This window comes from Megachile rotundata, chromosome 6 (genome assembly GCF_050947335.1).
Source record: "Megachile rotundata isolate GNS110a chromosome 6, iyMegRotu1, whole genome shotgun sequence".
NCBI lineage: Eukaryota > Metazoa > Arthropoda > Insecta > Hymenoptera > Megachilidae > Megachile > Megachile rotundata.
In genome coordinates, this window is record NC_134988.1 from 17,901,102 (window position 1) to 17,913,569 (window position 12,468).

At 43.1% G+C, this 12,468-nt stretch overlaps 3 protein-coding genes across 7 annotated transcripts; 2 read left to right on the plus strand and 1 right to left on the minus strand.

The window, feature by feature from the left end:
• Window positions 1–2,210: 2,210 nt before the first annotated feature.
• LOC100880008 (Cyclin-dependent kinase 4) lies at window positions 2,211–10,064 on the plus strand. Of its 5 annotated transcripts, none has more exons than XM_012287397.2 (6): window positions 3,987–6,995; window positions 7,308–7,574; window positions 7,734–7,936; window positions 8,227–8,571; window positions 8,643–8,803; window positions 8,891–10,064. In XM_012287397.2, exons 2-6 carry the CDS (start codon window positions 7,328–7,330, stop codon window positions 9,108–9,110), a joined length of 1,176 nt encoding a protein of 391 aa, XP_012142787.1. In that variant the 5' UTR covers window positions 3,987–6,995; window positions 7,308–7,327; the 3' UTR covers window positions 9,111–10,064. The 5 variants fall into 5 exon arrangements, with proteins under 5 accessions (XP_012142786.1, XP_012142784.1, XP_012142787.1 ...); XM_012287398.2 differs by having other exon boundaries at window positions 7,308–7,535; XM_012287396.2 differs by lacking the exon at window positions 3,987–6,995 and adding an exon at window positions 2,211–2,615 and having other exon boundaries at window positions 7,308–7,936.
• A 91-nt stretch (window positions 10,065–10,155) lies between these two features.
• Window positions 10,156–11,201, plus strand: HINT1 (histidine triad nucleotide binding protein 1). The gene is made up of 2 exons (XM_012287399.2): window positions 10,156–10,485; window positions 10,834–11,201. The coding sequence occupies exons 1-2, from the start codon at window positions 10,282–10,284 to the stop codon at window positions 11,101–11,103; spliced, it is 474 nt and encodes a 157-aa protein (XP_012142789.1). The 5' UTR covers window positions 10,156–10,281; the 3' UTR covers window positions 11,104–11,201.
• Window positions 10,661–12,265, minus strand: Dhfr (dihydrofolate reductase). The gene is made up of 5 exons (XM_003704141.3): window positions 12,046–12,265; window positions 11,811–11,966; window positions 11,614–11,737; window positions 11,434–11,543; window positions 10,661–11,307 (listed from the first exon to the last, which is right to left on the minus strand). Exons 1-5 carry the CDS (start codon window positions 12,120–12,122, stop codon window positions 11,232–11,234), a joined length of 543 nt encoding a protein of 180 aa, XP_003704189.2. The 5' UTR covers window positions 12,123–12,265; the 3' UTR covers window positions 10,661–11,231.
• Window positions 12,266–12,468: the final 203 nt, after the last annotated feature.

A 12,468-nucleotide genomic window follows, 5' to 3' on the forward strand; every position in this document is an offset into this window, starting at 1 on the left:
AAACGGTACTTGCAACTGCTTTATTATACGAACCGCTAGGTCAGTTTATGACACTCGTTTGAAAGGTCCGTATTATCTGGTCAACGCATCGTGTCCAACTAGAAAGGATGCAGCATAACTTCTTTAGCCGACGTTCTCAAACGTCGGATTATATCCTGTTGCGATCATAACTATGTATTATACATCGACTGTCATTTCGTTATCATCGAACTCATTAATTATCGAGAAAATTAATTATCGATCTCCGTATACCAAAAGAGTATTTTATCCTCTTATATGTTCAGCTGTGTCGCGAACGATAAAAAATCAGAACATACGTTTCCGTGATGTTTCAAGACATAGAAACCGTACAATCGGTTCACTGTATTTCCTGTGTTTACCTTAAAAATTTCGTCCTCGACGCGACAAGGTTCACCGAGAATAGCTAGGAATAAACGACCGGTCTTGTATTTACTCGATGCATCGACAAAAGCGCCTTTTCTTTCGTCGACTTAATTATAATACTCGCATAAAAGTATCATTTCCGGCGCATTAGGCACACGAGGTTTCCTAAGTGGTTTTTCCGAGCCACTGTATTTAAAATAAGGAATAACTTAAAGACTGACCGTAGGACGAAACAATGGCCACTTTGTCGTACAATCTGGTTGTATGGCATGCAACGGAACTCGAAGTTCGTTCTCGATGTTACGGTGTCTTCTTTCTTCTCGTCCTTTCCCTTTAAACTTTGAATCCTACCTTCGTTAACAGCCGTGTCGTAAACTCATTGGAATGGCCAGTACGATGATCGAGCAAATTATCAACCGGAGAAACAGCTGATTCGTAAGGCTTGTTCGTGGAACTTACCAGCGTGATCTTTACCTGTATTTACCCGACCAGTCATACATTTACCAGCTTACGTGGAACTGTTCCGAGACGATCGTACGTCTCAGAACTCGCAATACACTCTGTATATAATCGAGGATAACTAACGCGTATTCTATTGTCCTATCGCGTGCGATAAGTCAGAGAATCATGCTTAGTAACACGAGTCAACTGAAATAATCGATGCATCGACTCGAACTTCGAGTTTTCAACGAAGTAAATGTGTCAGGGGTAAAGTTAGTCATGTAATAATTGGAACAGCATCGATTCGCATCACGAATAGATGCATCGGGCATTATGTAATGGCGTCACAAGAAATGTTGAACGTTCGTGCAGAGGATAATTTGTCGCGAGAACAGTGACTCGCATGAAAATACCCATAATCGTTACTGTAGACCGTGTGCTCTCGGTAGGCCATGCAGATGCGCGAAATGATTTTCTTTCTCCCTCCCTGTGTTGCGCGACAGTGACGTCTCGTTTAATCGCGGCGCCAAACATCGTTCTCTTAATTAAGGAAGAAAAAAAAATCTCTTCTGGCCTTAACACGCATCCGCGTGCGTGATTCGAACGTTCAAATGGGCCGCTTCTCTTTCCTCCGTGTACCCTCTGTAACGTACGCTTTTCACTTCGGCGGGTTAACACAAACTGCCTTGTAAAATAGGGAAGCGACGCCCTGAGACCTTCGGCCGTTCATTCTTATCTTCATTAAGACTGTCGGGGGGCCAAGGGACGGAAAATTAACTGCACATGGCGACGACAACCGTCCTACCCCTCGGGTAAGTCGAAGCGTGTCGCTACGACCCAATATGAATCGTTGCCACTGTGCTCGGTTTAATATTACTTGGCCGAACAATGCTGCGAAAGTGTCCTGATTCTGTAGAAATATTAATATTAAGTCGTACTCATCTTCGCACGGTACAATTCAGAAACGATTGCGAGCGTAATCAAACCCGAATCGCTACAGCTAGAAGATTGTCTCGAGGATATGGCGAACCGTGGCAATAGAGGAAAAAGCTACTTATGCAATTTCGGTGCTGTAAGTACGATACGCGTCGGACGGGGACATGATCCTTCCGTCCGACAGAAGGTATGGCAATGAATCTCGTTGCTAAAGACCGCACAAATAAAAGATTCGCATTCGGACAAGCGTAACGATCAACTAATGTTTGAAATTGCACGCGGTAAGAAAGGAAGGGTTATCTCGGTGATTGCCGTGCGCGGTATGCGCCGTTCGAAGCCGGAAATTCGAGCATAGAAAAATGGTGGCGCGTGAGCCGCGCTCGCGCCGGGGAAGCCCGGCATTCACGGGTGCATTGGTCGCCCTATGAAGGGCTCCGGTAATAATGGTCCGTCCCTGGCCCGCAGAGTCTCCTCGGCCCATTCCATTCGAGAGCCAGCCGTCGTCTCTCGGCGTACATCGGCCGCCGGAGGAAGCATTCCATTCATGTTTCGGGACGCGGAGCGGACGCTGATCGAAGGACGAGAGAGAGACAGAGTGGGATAACCGGGACTCCTCCGCGAGGACTAGCGCTGCCTGGCGCCACCGACAGGAACAACGACCTGCTGCTGCCGCTGCTGCTGTTGCTGCTGTTGTTGTATCAACATACACCGCCAGTCGCGACGATGACAATCGACAAGTTAACGTGAGAAACTCACGGGTCAACCACGTGGTGCGTGCGTTGGAAGCTGGACGTCTTCGAGCCGCGCGAACACCTCGGACGCGGCACTTTCTTCGTTGGAATCTAACCACAAGGGTGCGTTCTTGCCAATTGAATACGTATCGTGTGCCGCGAAGTGACAAACAGTGTGGTTCGATCGAAAAGCCGCGTTACGCGTATTGCACTTCCGTTGCAAGGACAATACCGCTTTTGTACACGAGTATCGTGACAGCCCTGTTCCAACAACAGAGATTTCGTGCCGGGATGCAGGAATCGTGTTTTCCGAATCCTCCCGGTTCGAGCCTCGTCTAGCTCGCTCTCTTCGTCTCTCCTTCGTCCTCGTGTCTCGCTCTCGCTTGTCGGGGTTCTTTGTCTCCCTCTACTTTGTCCCTCCGCTTCCCGCTGCTTTCTGCCGAAACTCGGCGAAGGAAGTACGGTCGAAACGACGTGGAAGCACGTTGAACTGCTCGCTGAAATAACGGAGACTGTTCGTTTGATGAAGGAGGCAGGTTGCGAAACTCAGGACGCGTAAACAGGATTAGTAAGAACGGTGATCGTGAATCATCGTAGGCTTCCCTAAATTGTAGTAATAAGTTTCTCGGAACGTGGCACGTAATTCGTAAGTCATCCGCAGGGGTAATATAAACCAGAAGCGATAGACGTTCGTCCTGTCAGTGGGTAATTCTCGGGGCTTCGGACTGCGTGGCATCCTTAGCGACCGTTAGCGACGCGCGGCATCGCGTCGCCTCGCGTCGCGTCGACTCGTGTCTCTCTCGCAAACTCTCTCTAACCTCCCTCTCCGCGTGCACATACGGGTGAGCCGATCGAGACGGCAGAGGAGCGTTGGAAGGGCTAGTGGCAGCTGTCGGTAGCGGTCGATGCGAGCGAACGCGGCTCGATCGAGGTCCCCTCGAGAGCGAGGCAGGCAGACGGGCCTACTTCCTCGAGGGCTCGGCAACGATAGAACCCGTATGCGCGTCCGTCAGTCGTGTCAGTACTTTTCAGCTCGGTCTACGGTGCAGTCGACTTTTACCATCGAGCCTCTCTCGACCGACACGCTCGTGACTCGGCCGCACGACGATTCGTCGAGTCTCCGTCGTTGGGTTATGGTTTCGCGCGCGCGCGTGCTCTCGCTCACGAGTGCTCGATCGTCGTGTGTTGCTCTCGTGCAACCGGGCTTACCAGTCTTATGTATGGCTACCGTGCATCCTGTCGTTCTCGTGTCCCGTTTGTCTGACCGGTGTCTGTCGTTGTCGCGTAATCCACGAGTTCGTCGAGTGTGATCGCGTCTCCTTCAGGGTAGGAGAGAGAACGTGCGCGTGCACTCGGAGCGACGTTCGTTTGATACCGCTTCCGGCACGTGGAACATACTGCGTTCTCTTTCTCTCTCTGTTTTCGTTCGCAGCGCATATCGCTGCCGTCGCCTCCGAGTTTCTCTCGTGGGAGGTCAGCACCTAGCCGGTGAGTAAGCGAACAAAACCCGTCGTACCGAACACACGGAATCGGATGAACCATCCTTGCTCGAAAAGTCCAGACCGACACGGTCCTTTTTTTTTTTAAAGACCACCACCATGATTGTATGCAACTACGCATTTTTTTTCGTCACGTACCGCGTCTCGATGGACAGACTCGACACTTGTTGCTCGTTTTTCTTAGCGCGCGTGGTTTGGAGGCTAAAAAAAACCCGACGAACGTGCTGCCGATCACGATGACGACGGCCTTTCCCGTGTTTTCGAGTTCGACCGCGACGCTGAACATCGACGCTAAAATTCAACGTCGATTCGTTCATTTTTCTCAAGATTTTTCGTCGCAGAATTGCCGGTTACCTTACAGTAGCAACGCGTATCTGCGGAACGTGAGAAGGTGGAATGTCGGCGGTACGGCAAGATAAGACAAGAGTGAACCGTTTGCCGGGCGGGGGTGAATCCCCCCTTGCGCTTCTCTTGTTTACGGACCGCCGTCGACCACGTGGTGATAGATCGCGAACTTCTTTGAATTCGCACCACGAGAATCGAATTTCGTCAATGTGTCTGTCTTCGAAAGCGTACACTCGCATATGTGGACGAGAGAAAATATTTCGCGTTCGCGCGTCGCTGCGACAATCGATTATCGCGTTGGAAACGAGTGCCGTGGACGGAATTCAAAAACGTACCGCGAAACGTATCTTTTCCTGAAACGTCGATAGTTGTCGCGCGTGTCACCACGATTTTTAAATTATAGTTCATAAATTTCGGATCTCCGTCGTCGCTGCATTCTTGAGCACCGATGGGGTGCTTGGGGTTAAGTAAACGCTGCCGCATTCCCGTTTGTTGATCTGTTTCGAAATAGAAACGTGTAGAAGGGCTAGTTAATAAGTGTTCGCCGCGTGAAAGACGAGACCAGATAATAGTGTCAACCCTATGAATAATCTGAAACCCACTGGCGCCTCCTTGTTTACTTTCTTCGTCTATGCGCCGTTTCCGGTCTCACTGAAACTTTCGAGTCTTTATCTATCTATATTGCTTCCCGTCCTCTGTCTAATTTCCAATTCTTTTGTCATTCGTTGAATAATTTATAATTCCACGACTTCTGTTCTATTATATTATATTACAACTTCAAATTGAAGCCATAACATTTGCACCGCAGTGATAACGGCATCATTAAAAGTTTGTTAAAAAAACAGGTACATTTAAATGCCTGATTTTTTTAAGGTTAATCAATTTCCTAGGACCTGTATGCATGTAAAATAATTTGCTCGAATTCGCGGAGAAATTGTAACAGCGATAATAGTTGATTGATAAGTTGCGGTCTCGTTTACGAGAACATACGAGGTCCATTCATTCGTTCGTGACTCGTTTCTCTAGCGATTTAAAGAGCTCTCGTCGACGAAACGACGACCTCGTGGCTCGATTAGTCTAAAACATCGCTCGATTCACGGTACATTAACAGAATCTTCTTTTATCGCTTCGTAATACATAGTGCGTAAACAGTGTGTAACACGTGTAACACCATTAAAAGATACGGGCACGGAACAGAACATGTTGTGCAATCGGACTTCGACGTTGGGAAAAATCAAAGTCAATTTAACCCACGAATCATCTACGCACGGCTGGTATAACGTTCACGTGATCGATTTCATGGGGTTTGCGAGATAATAGAAAGAGTACAGTGATATATAACATATATGTATGTATATGCGTTCCGCTTGAATGTTTACTTTCCTATACGTTCCTTGCATTTCTTTCAACCGTTTCCTCTTATCTGTTATCTAGCCGGACGAGCTTTCCTGTGTTATCGTTTCCCTTTCAGGGACCCCCATGCTCTCTTACTTCTTCTCTTTTAATCCTTCGAAATATGTCTAGAACTTCAGTGTTTCGTTTTCAAGTTAGATTTTCTTCTACGTAGAAGATATACTTCCATGGTGATATGTCATTCAAAACACGCGAGTGAGTCAAAAAGATGGTGGTTGCTACTTAGATACTGTTACGCGTTTTTTAGCCTGAGAGCGTGCATCGATTGCTCGAAGTCCATCGAAGTTCCAAAAGACAGTTTCGCTTTCTTTCTTCTTAGATAAGACAATTGAATATTTATAGTGTCGACGACGAAAATGTAGCTTTTGACCCATCAATTTTGATTAAAATTTCGTAGGATGAAAGAATTTCCGGTTTCGAAGAGAAAAAATTGAGAATACAGAGTACGGTCGAGCGATAAATAATCATAAATCTAGGCAGCGATAACATTGTAGACTTTTTCATGCTATGTGCTTGTTGGTGTATATAAATATTACGAAACACGTACCACACTTTGCCTTTTCTTGGCCCTTAAGCCTCCGTTCGAATTTTCTTGCTTTATCACGACGGAAAGTAGGTCTTCGTATCACGCAACCCGGTATTTATCATCGACTACACGCCCTCCTCGTTCAACTTTGTTGTTGGCATGACATTTGTCACTTTTCTCCTACGTTTCTCCCATTACGTTAGTTACTATTAACTCGTGAAGTACTTGTTTGCCTTGGAAATCGCGTTGAAACGTGTCTATGATATTCGCATCGTTGCAAACGAAACGGTTAATAAACTTGTACGCGCGCGAGAATGTTGTTCATAATCGAGAGTCATAAAACCATAAAGTAATCGACTCGATTATTCCATTCTATACCGCTACGACAATAAAGTTATAAATACATACTTATTTCAAAGGGGATACTTTACGAATAGGACAAACCTTCGACTATCAATTTCATCAATTTCTGTCTTCAGAAATTTCCAACTTTTCTGCGGAAAATCATAAATTTATTACGAGTAATAAGAAACTTTAGTCCGAACAACGGTCGTTATCGAGCGAATGAACAGGAAGGGACAGCCCTAACTGTACCGTATAAGAAGGTAGGTTTGCTGTTTACGAAATGTTCTGAAAAGCCGACGACCAGGTAGGGCTATTATATGAAACGCAGGTGTTGATGCAGATGTCGTGTAACAGACGGTGCAGTGGTGCGATCATGTAAGATAATTTTAATGAAACTCCAAGAGTCACCGATGTTTGCGTTCCGAGTGTTCGCAAGTGTTCCTTTTTACAAATTTATCCATAGCGCGTTCTCTTTGCAGCTAATTATTGTTTCACGTTATCGCGTACATCTTAATATCGTGTTCGAGGAACTTAATATTTATTGCCGGAATCGTGAAGTTCTCGTTTTTTACGTTTTGATCACCTTCGTACGACAGAACACAGCTATATTACGTGTCAGAGCTCGGAACGTAGAAAAATCTTTTACTAGAAACATGGAATCGCATTAATTTTCTTTTCTCGTTTCAGGTGAAACTCGAAATGTTGTGATGGCTGGAACATCGCGACGTCCGAGCTCCGAGCTTGGACCCGATCTCTCGTCCCCAACGCCGCCGAAGAAGTCCAAGTTCTCCTCCGAGTCCTCCGTCGAGGGAACATCGGAGAAAGAGCATGAGTTGAGCACGGAAGAACTGGAGAGGTCGGTGGTGGCATCGTTGTCCGGGAAGACGTTAGAGCTGATCCCTGGAGGCGCTTCAGGTTCGAGTCCGTTCGAGATCAAACAAACTAGTTTGGAAGGTTCGGTGAAAGTCACAGCTGGTTGTTCAAAGGAGGCCCACTTCGGTAGCTTTGAAACGATCATGCAAATGAAGTACAGTGGCCCCGAGGAACAACTATCCAGCTCGAGTAAACGGTCAGACACAGATAGTGACGTGCAAATTCAAACTTCGCTGTTAGGTGAAGACGCGTTGTATCAGGAGTTGTCGTTGATCGGAAATGGCGCATATGGCACCGTCTACAAAGCCAAGGATCTCAACACTGGACAGGTTGTCGCCCTGAAGAAAGTTAGAGTGCCCCTCACGGAGGACGGTTTACCCACTTCTACGCTCAGAGAGATCGCTACGCTGAAGCAGCTCGAAAGATTCGAACATCCGCATATTGTAAGTCTCGTAAACCTAATCTATGAGAGAAAAGACCAGACCTTCTTTGTTGTCGCATAGGTTTATCCTCTCGATTGAACTAGAATTTTACTTATAATCGTAACGAAATGTACATAGGAATCACTGGGCGTGAAGGTTTGAAACCCGGATCTTTTTGTCGGATAACTATTAAGCTACGCAGGCCATTGGCAAATATTCTCTCCCTATACTCTGAAAGACCCAAGCCGCCTATGTTTCATTCTATGTATGCTGGCTCTTTTATTTATACCAATTCGCTATTGTGTACGCAGGTAAGACTACTGGACGTTTGCCAAGGAAATTACCTGCATTTGCCCTCTGCTGACGGTAGATCGGAGAGGCTAGATCGTGGACTGACCCTGTGGCTGGTGTTCGAGCACGTAGAAAGAGATCTCGCTTCTTACATGGCCTCGTGTACACGGCCAGGTATACCGCCTCATCTTGTAAAGCAAATGTCCAAGGAGATACTCAGGGGTGTCGAGTTTTTACACAGCCACAGGATCATACACAGGGACTTGAAGCCTCAAAATCTGCTCGTGTCCAGGGAAGGAAGAATAAAGATAGCAGATTTTGGATTGGCTAAAACGTACGATTTTGAAATGAGATTAACTTCCGTGGTAAGTCAAACAGTCGCGCGATGTAACATTTGTACAAGTATACTTGTATTTACAATTGTTTTTATGTACAGGTGGTAACGCAGTGGTACCGTGCCCCAGAAGTACTCTTAGGCTGCTCTTATGCAACTCCTGTCGATATTTGGTCCGTGGGTTGTATATTAGCAGAGTTGAGTAGACTCAAACCTTTGTTCCCAGGTACAAGCGAAGGTGATCAACTGGATAGGATTTTTCAGTGAGTAAACGAAGGTGTATTCTTAGATCGTACGTCCATGAAACGGTTTCGTATTCTATTCACACACGTTTTAATTACTTCTTATAGAGTTATAGGAACTCCATCGCAAGAAGAATGGCCGGAAAATGTGTCTCTTAGTTGGACAGCGTTTCCCTATAGACAACCAAAACCTCTTGCGGCGATAATACCTGATCTCAACGAGCATGGACTAGATTTAATTAAAAGTCTGCTTATGTTTGATCCTCACAGTCGATTGACTGCTACTCAAGCACTCAGACATCAGTACTTTGCCGAAGATGACTCGTGATGAGTATTTTTTTCACGACTATTTTTGTCGCTTTCCAGTCTTTTCTTTTTTTTCTTTTACGTGCAGACTGACGTTACGGTATCCAAAAATACGTAAGCGTATTATTTCGTAAGATCGTTGTAAAACATTTTTTTTTGTTTTTTTGGTAAGATTGTATAGTTTATCGCGAGTACAGTACAGTACGATTTATGAATACTTTTTTCTCATTTAGAAATTATGATTGTAAAGTACATTTATTATATTCTATAGAACTATCATCGTATTTAATTCATATGACCATTAAGTTACTTCGAACATCATCATAATTTAAGTTTTCGATTTAGTTAAGCGACCGTACGATTGTCGCCGTTGGCGAATTTAGTGATTAACGTTCTTGGTATATTATTTATTTAGATAACGTTTAATTAAAACTTACGTTACTTTCGTTTCCACGATACTGGTGAGTCCAGACTAATCGATGTTCCATTTATTTTATAGAGTTTTTCGGTTACGTAGGAGGTAATCTTCTTCCCAGTTGTAGATAATTAGGTTTACGAATGCGCACCAAAAATTATTTCGTATAACGATTGACTAGGTGTGCCTTCCAATGTCGCTAAATATTGGTATTCCATGCCTTAATTTTCTATGTAATTAAAGTTAATGATAAGCGTATACCGTTAAGTAACGTTATTCTCGTAAGACTGGGGCCTCTTTGACCCGTTAGATTCTTCGGAAAGATATAGGATCTTCCGTAATAAAAAAAAACCAGAAAGTACACTGCCATATGTATGTAAAACGAAGTAATTAATCATGTTTAATACTGTATTTTATGTTCAGTATGTGTATAAATCTTAAGTTTACGAGCAATATTTATATATAGATATATTATATATACATAAATACACAGTTTGTAAAGAAGCGTACGGAGGACCTTTAAAAAAGACTGTACAACAAAATAAAGATTTTATAGTTTTATATATAGATATATTTAAATTGAAATTAGTTTCGAAGAATATTATTGAATAAACCTAATGTATAAATCATAGTACACACTTTTGAACTACCCGCCTTTTATCGTCTGTAATATGGCGTGTTGAACAGGTCGTCGTCTTATTCGTATGATATAATCGGTAAGAATTTTGCGACATAATCTTATTGCTTATCTTATTGAAATAATTCGAGGGAATGCAAGATGAAACTGCTTTTGAACCTTGCGATAACTTCGTCTAAACGGTTGTCGCATTTGAATACCAATCTATTAAGCTATACTCCATGCTGGAGAAAAATGGCGAGCGAAGTGGAAAAAGCCCAAACTGCTGCTGCCGGAGGCGATACTATTTTCGGCAAGATACTTCGCAAAGAAATACCTTGCAATTTCATTTATGAGGACGACAAGGTAAATTAAAAAGAATTTGATCAAAAACACGCATTGTCTTCCATTGTTCAATATCTTACTCTCTCGTTGCGAAAATTGATTTGAGGTTATTCACCGGCTTATCAATTTGAACGATAGCTACACTATGTCACAATCATAGTTTATTTATATATAGCATAATATTAGTTTCGCAGTATTAATGTTTAATCTCAACTTTATTTTCATCATAATATCGTTCATGTTAATTTCGAGATTTTTCTACGAGCTATCGATACGACCAGTCCTTGAAATTTTATCTCGTGTAATTAATTTTTGTACCGAAGTTGTGACGTGTTAAAGGAAGTAAAAAATATTTTGTTAATGCGTTAGTGCGTTGCATTTCTCGACGTCAACCCCCAAGCGCCGGTGCATTTTCTGGTGATTCCTCGAAAACCGATCCCGCAACTGTCGAAATCCGAGGACGAAGACGAGGCATTGCTGGGTCATTTATTGGTAGTTGCGCGAAAAGTGGCGAAGCAGCAAAATCTCGATGAAGGTTTTCGTTTAGTCATCAACAACGGCAAGCACGGTGCACAATCGGTGTACCATTTGCATCTGCACGTTCTTGGCGGTCGTCAAATGCAGTGGCCTCCCGGCTAAGGATCTTTGCCCGTGTTTCATTTTTCGATACAAACGAAATTGTAACTTGCTATTATAGAGAAGCACATTTTGTTAATAATAAAGCAATTTAAAAAGAAGTAATTAACCTTTATAAAACAAGTATTGATTTATTCCTTTTGATACACTTCGTACACAAACTGTATACCGTTTTCTTCCTGAATACCTTGAGGAATAGTTGGATCACTAAAAAAAAAAAGAATAAAAAAAATCGGATAAATGAACAACAAAAGAGGGGTGAACACTTTTACACAATTGTGTGATGATTCACGTTTGCTTGAAATAATTGTACGTAAAAACAAATGAACTTACTGAACCAAAACAAAATTATTAGGGATAGTTGGGAAAAAAGTATCACAATCGAAGTGTTTTTTTATTCTGGTCAAGTATAACCGAGAAAAGTTAGGAGACTCCATTGCAGCCTACAACACAACGGATGAACATGTAAATTATAGTTAAGAATGCATTATAATTTGCATAAATGACGCACACCTTATACACGGAACTCCCTCCTATTACCCATATACTTTCAACTTGATCCTTCAGTGATTCTTTCGAAATAGTTTCGAGAGCGTGTGGAATACTTTTGCATGCGATTGCCTCGTTTCCGTAGTCCCTAAATATTTGCACACAATAAACGATCCTTTTCTCTAAATAATATTTCTATAAAAATAACAGAAAATCCTTACAAGTTTTTCGACGTTAATACTATGTTTATTCGATTTTGTAGCGGCCTATATTTGCTCGGTATACATTCCCACGTCCTTCGCCCCATAAGAACAACATTCTTTTTATTTGGATCCTTCGTTTTCGTAGTCATAGACGTAAAAAATGCCATTTCGCTTCTGTCATCGTGAGATAAAACAGAAGTAGAGAGTCACTGTGATTGAAAAGCAAACACGTGATATAATAAATATCTCATACTTAAGCTTCCACGGTAAAGTTCCTTTTACACCAATTCCCATCCCTTCACAGGCTGCCGCGATCAAATTTAAGCTCATATTGGTATGTTCAAACTTCGACACGTGATTTGAACGTATGTAAGTGCATCAAAGCAATCACTGACAACGCAGAAAACCGTTAAATTTCATTTGAAAGGATATAGGGGACAGCACAATCTTTAAACACGTGCTAAGCGAATTTTAAAGTACAATCTATAGAATGGAAGGGGAAATAATGACTCATTTATCGTGATCAGTAAAGTTTTCTTGATCTTGTTTTAAACCATAGGCATGCGAATAAGGTTGAGAATACATGAATGTTAAACTACCTGTTGACCGAAATCCTTGCGCATATTGTGTATACGGACAGATACACAAATGTGGGTCTGATAAATCGCTCAGGTAC

Bases quoted from the DNA above. Each gene is read 5' to 3' on its own strand.
- LOC100880008 (XM_012287396.2), top strand. From the start codon at position 7,328: ATGGCTGGAACATCGCGACGTCCGAGCTCCGAGCTTGGACCCGATCTC. The intron at 7,937-8,226 runs GTAAGTCTCGTA...TTGTGTACGCAG, and splicing joins GATTCGAACATCCGCATATT to GTAAGACTACTGGACGTTTG. The intron at 8,804-8,890 runs GTGAGTAAACGA...TACTTCTTATAG, and splicing joins CAACTGGATAGGATTTTTCA to AGTTATAGGAACTCCATCGC.
- HINT1 (XM_012287399.2), top strand. From the start codon at position 10,282: ATGAAACTGCTTTTGAACCTTGCGATAACTTCGTCTAAACGGTTGTCG. The intron at 10,486-10,833 runs GTAAATTAAAAA...TTAATGCGTTAG, and splicing joins TCATTTATGAGGACGACAAG to TGCGTTGCATTTCTCGACGT.
- Dhfr (XM_003704141.3), bottom strand. From the start codon at position 12,122: ATGAGCTTAAATTTGATCGCGGCAGCCTGTGAAGGGATGGGAATTGGT. The intron at 11,738-11,810 runs GTAAGGATTTTC...GCAAATATTTAG, and splicing joins GTATTAACGTCGAAAAACTT to GGACTACGGAAACGAGGCAA. The intron at 11,308-11,433 runs GTAAGTTCATTT...TTTTTTTTTTAG, and splicing joins AATAATTTTGTTTTGGTTCA to TGATCCAACTATTCCTCAAG.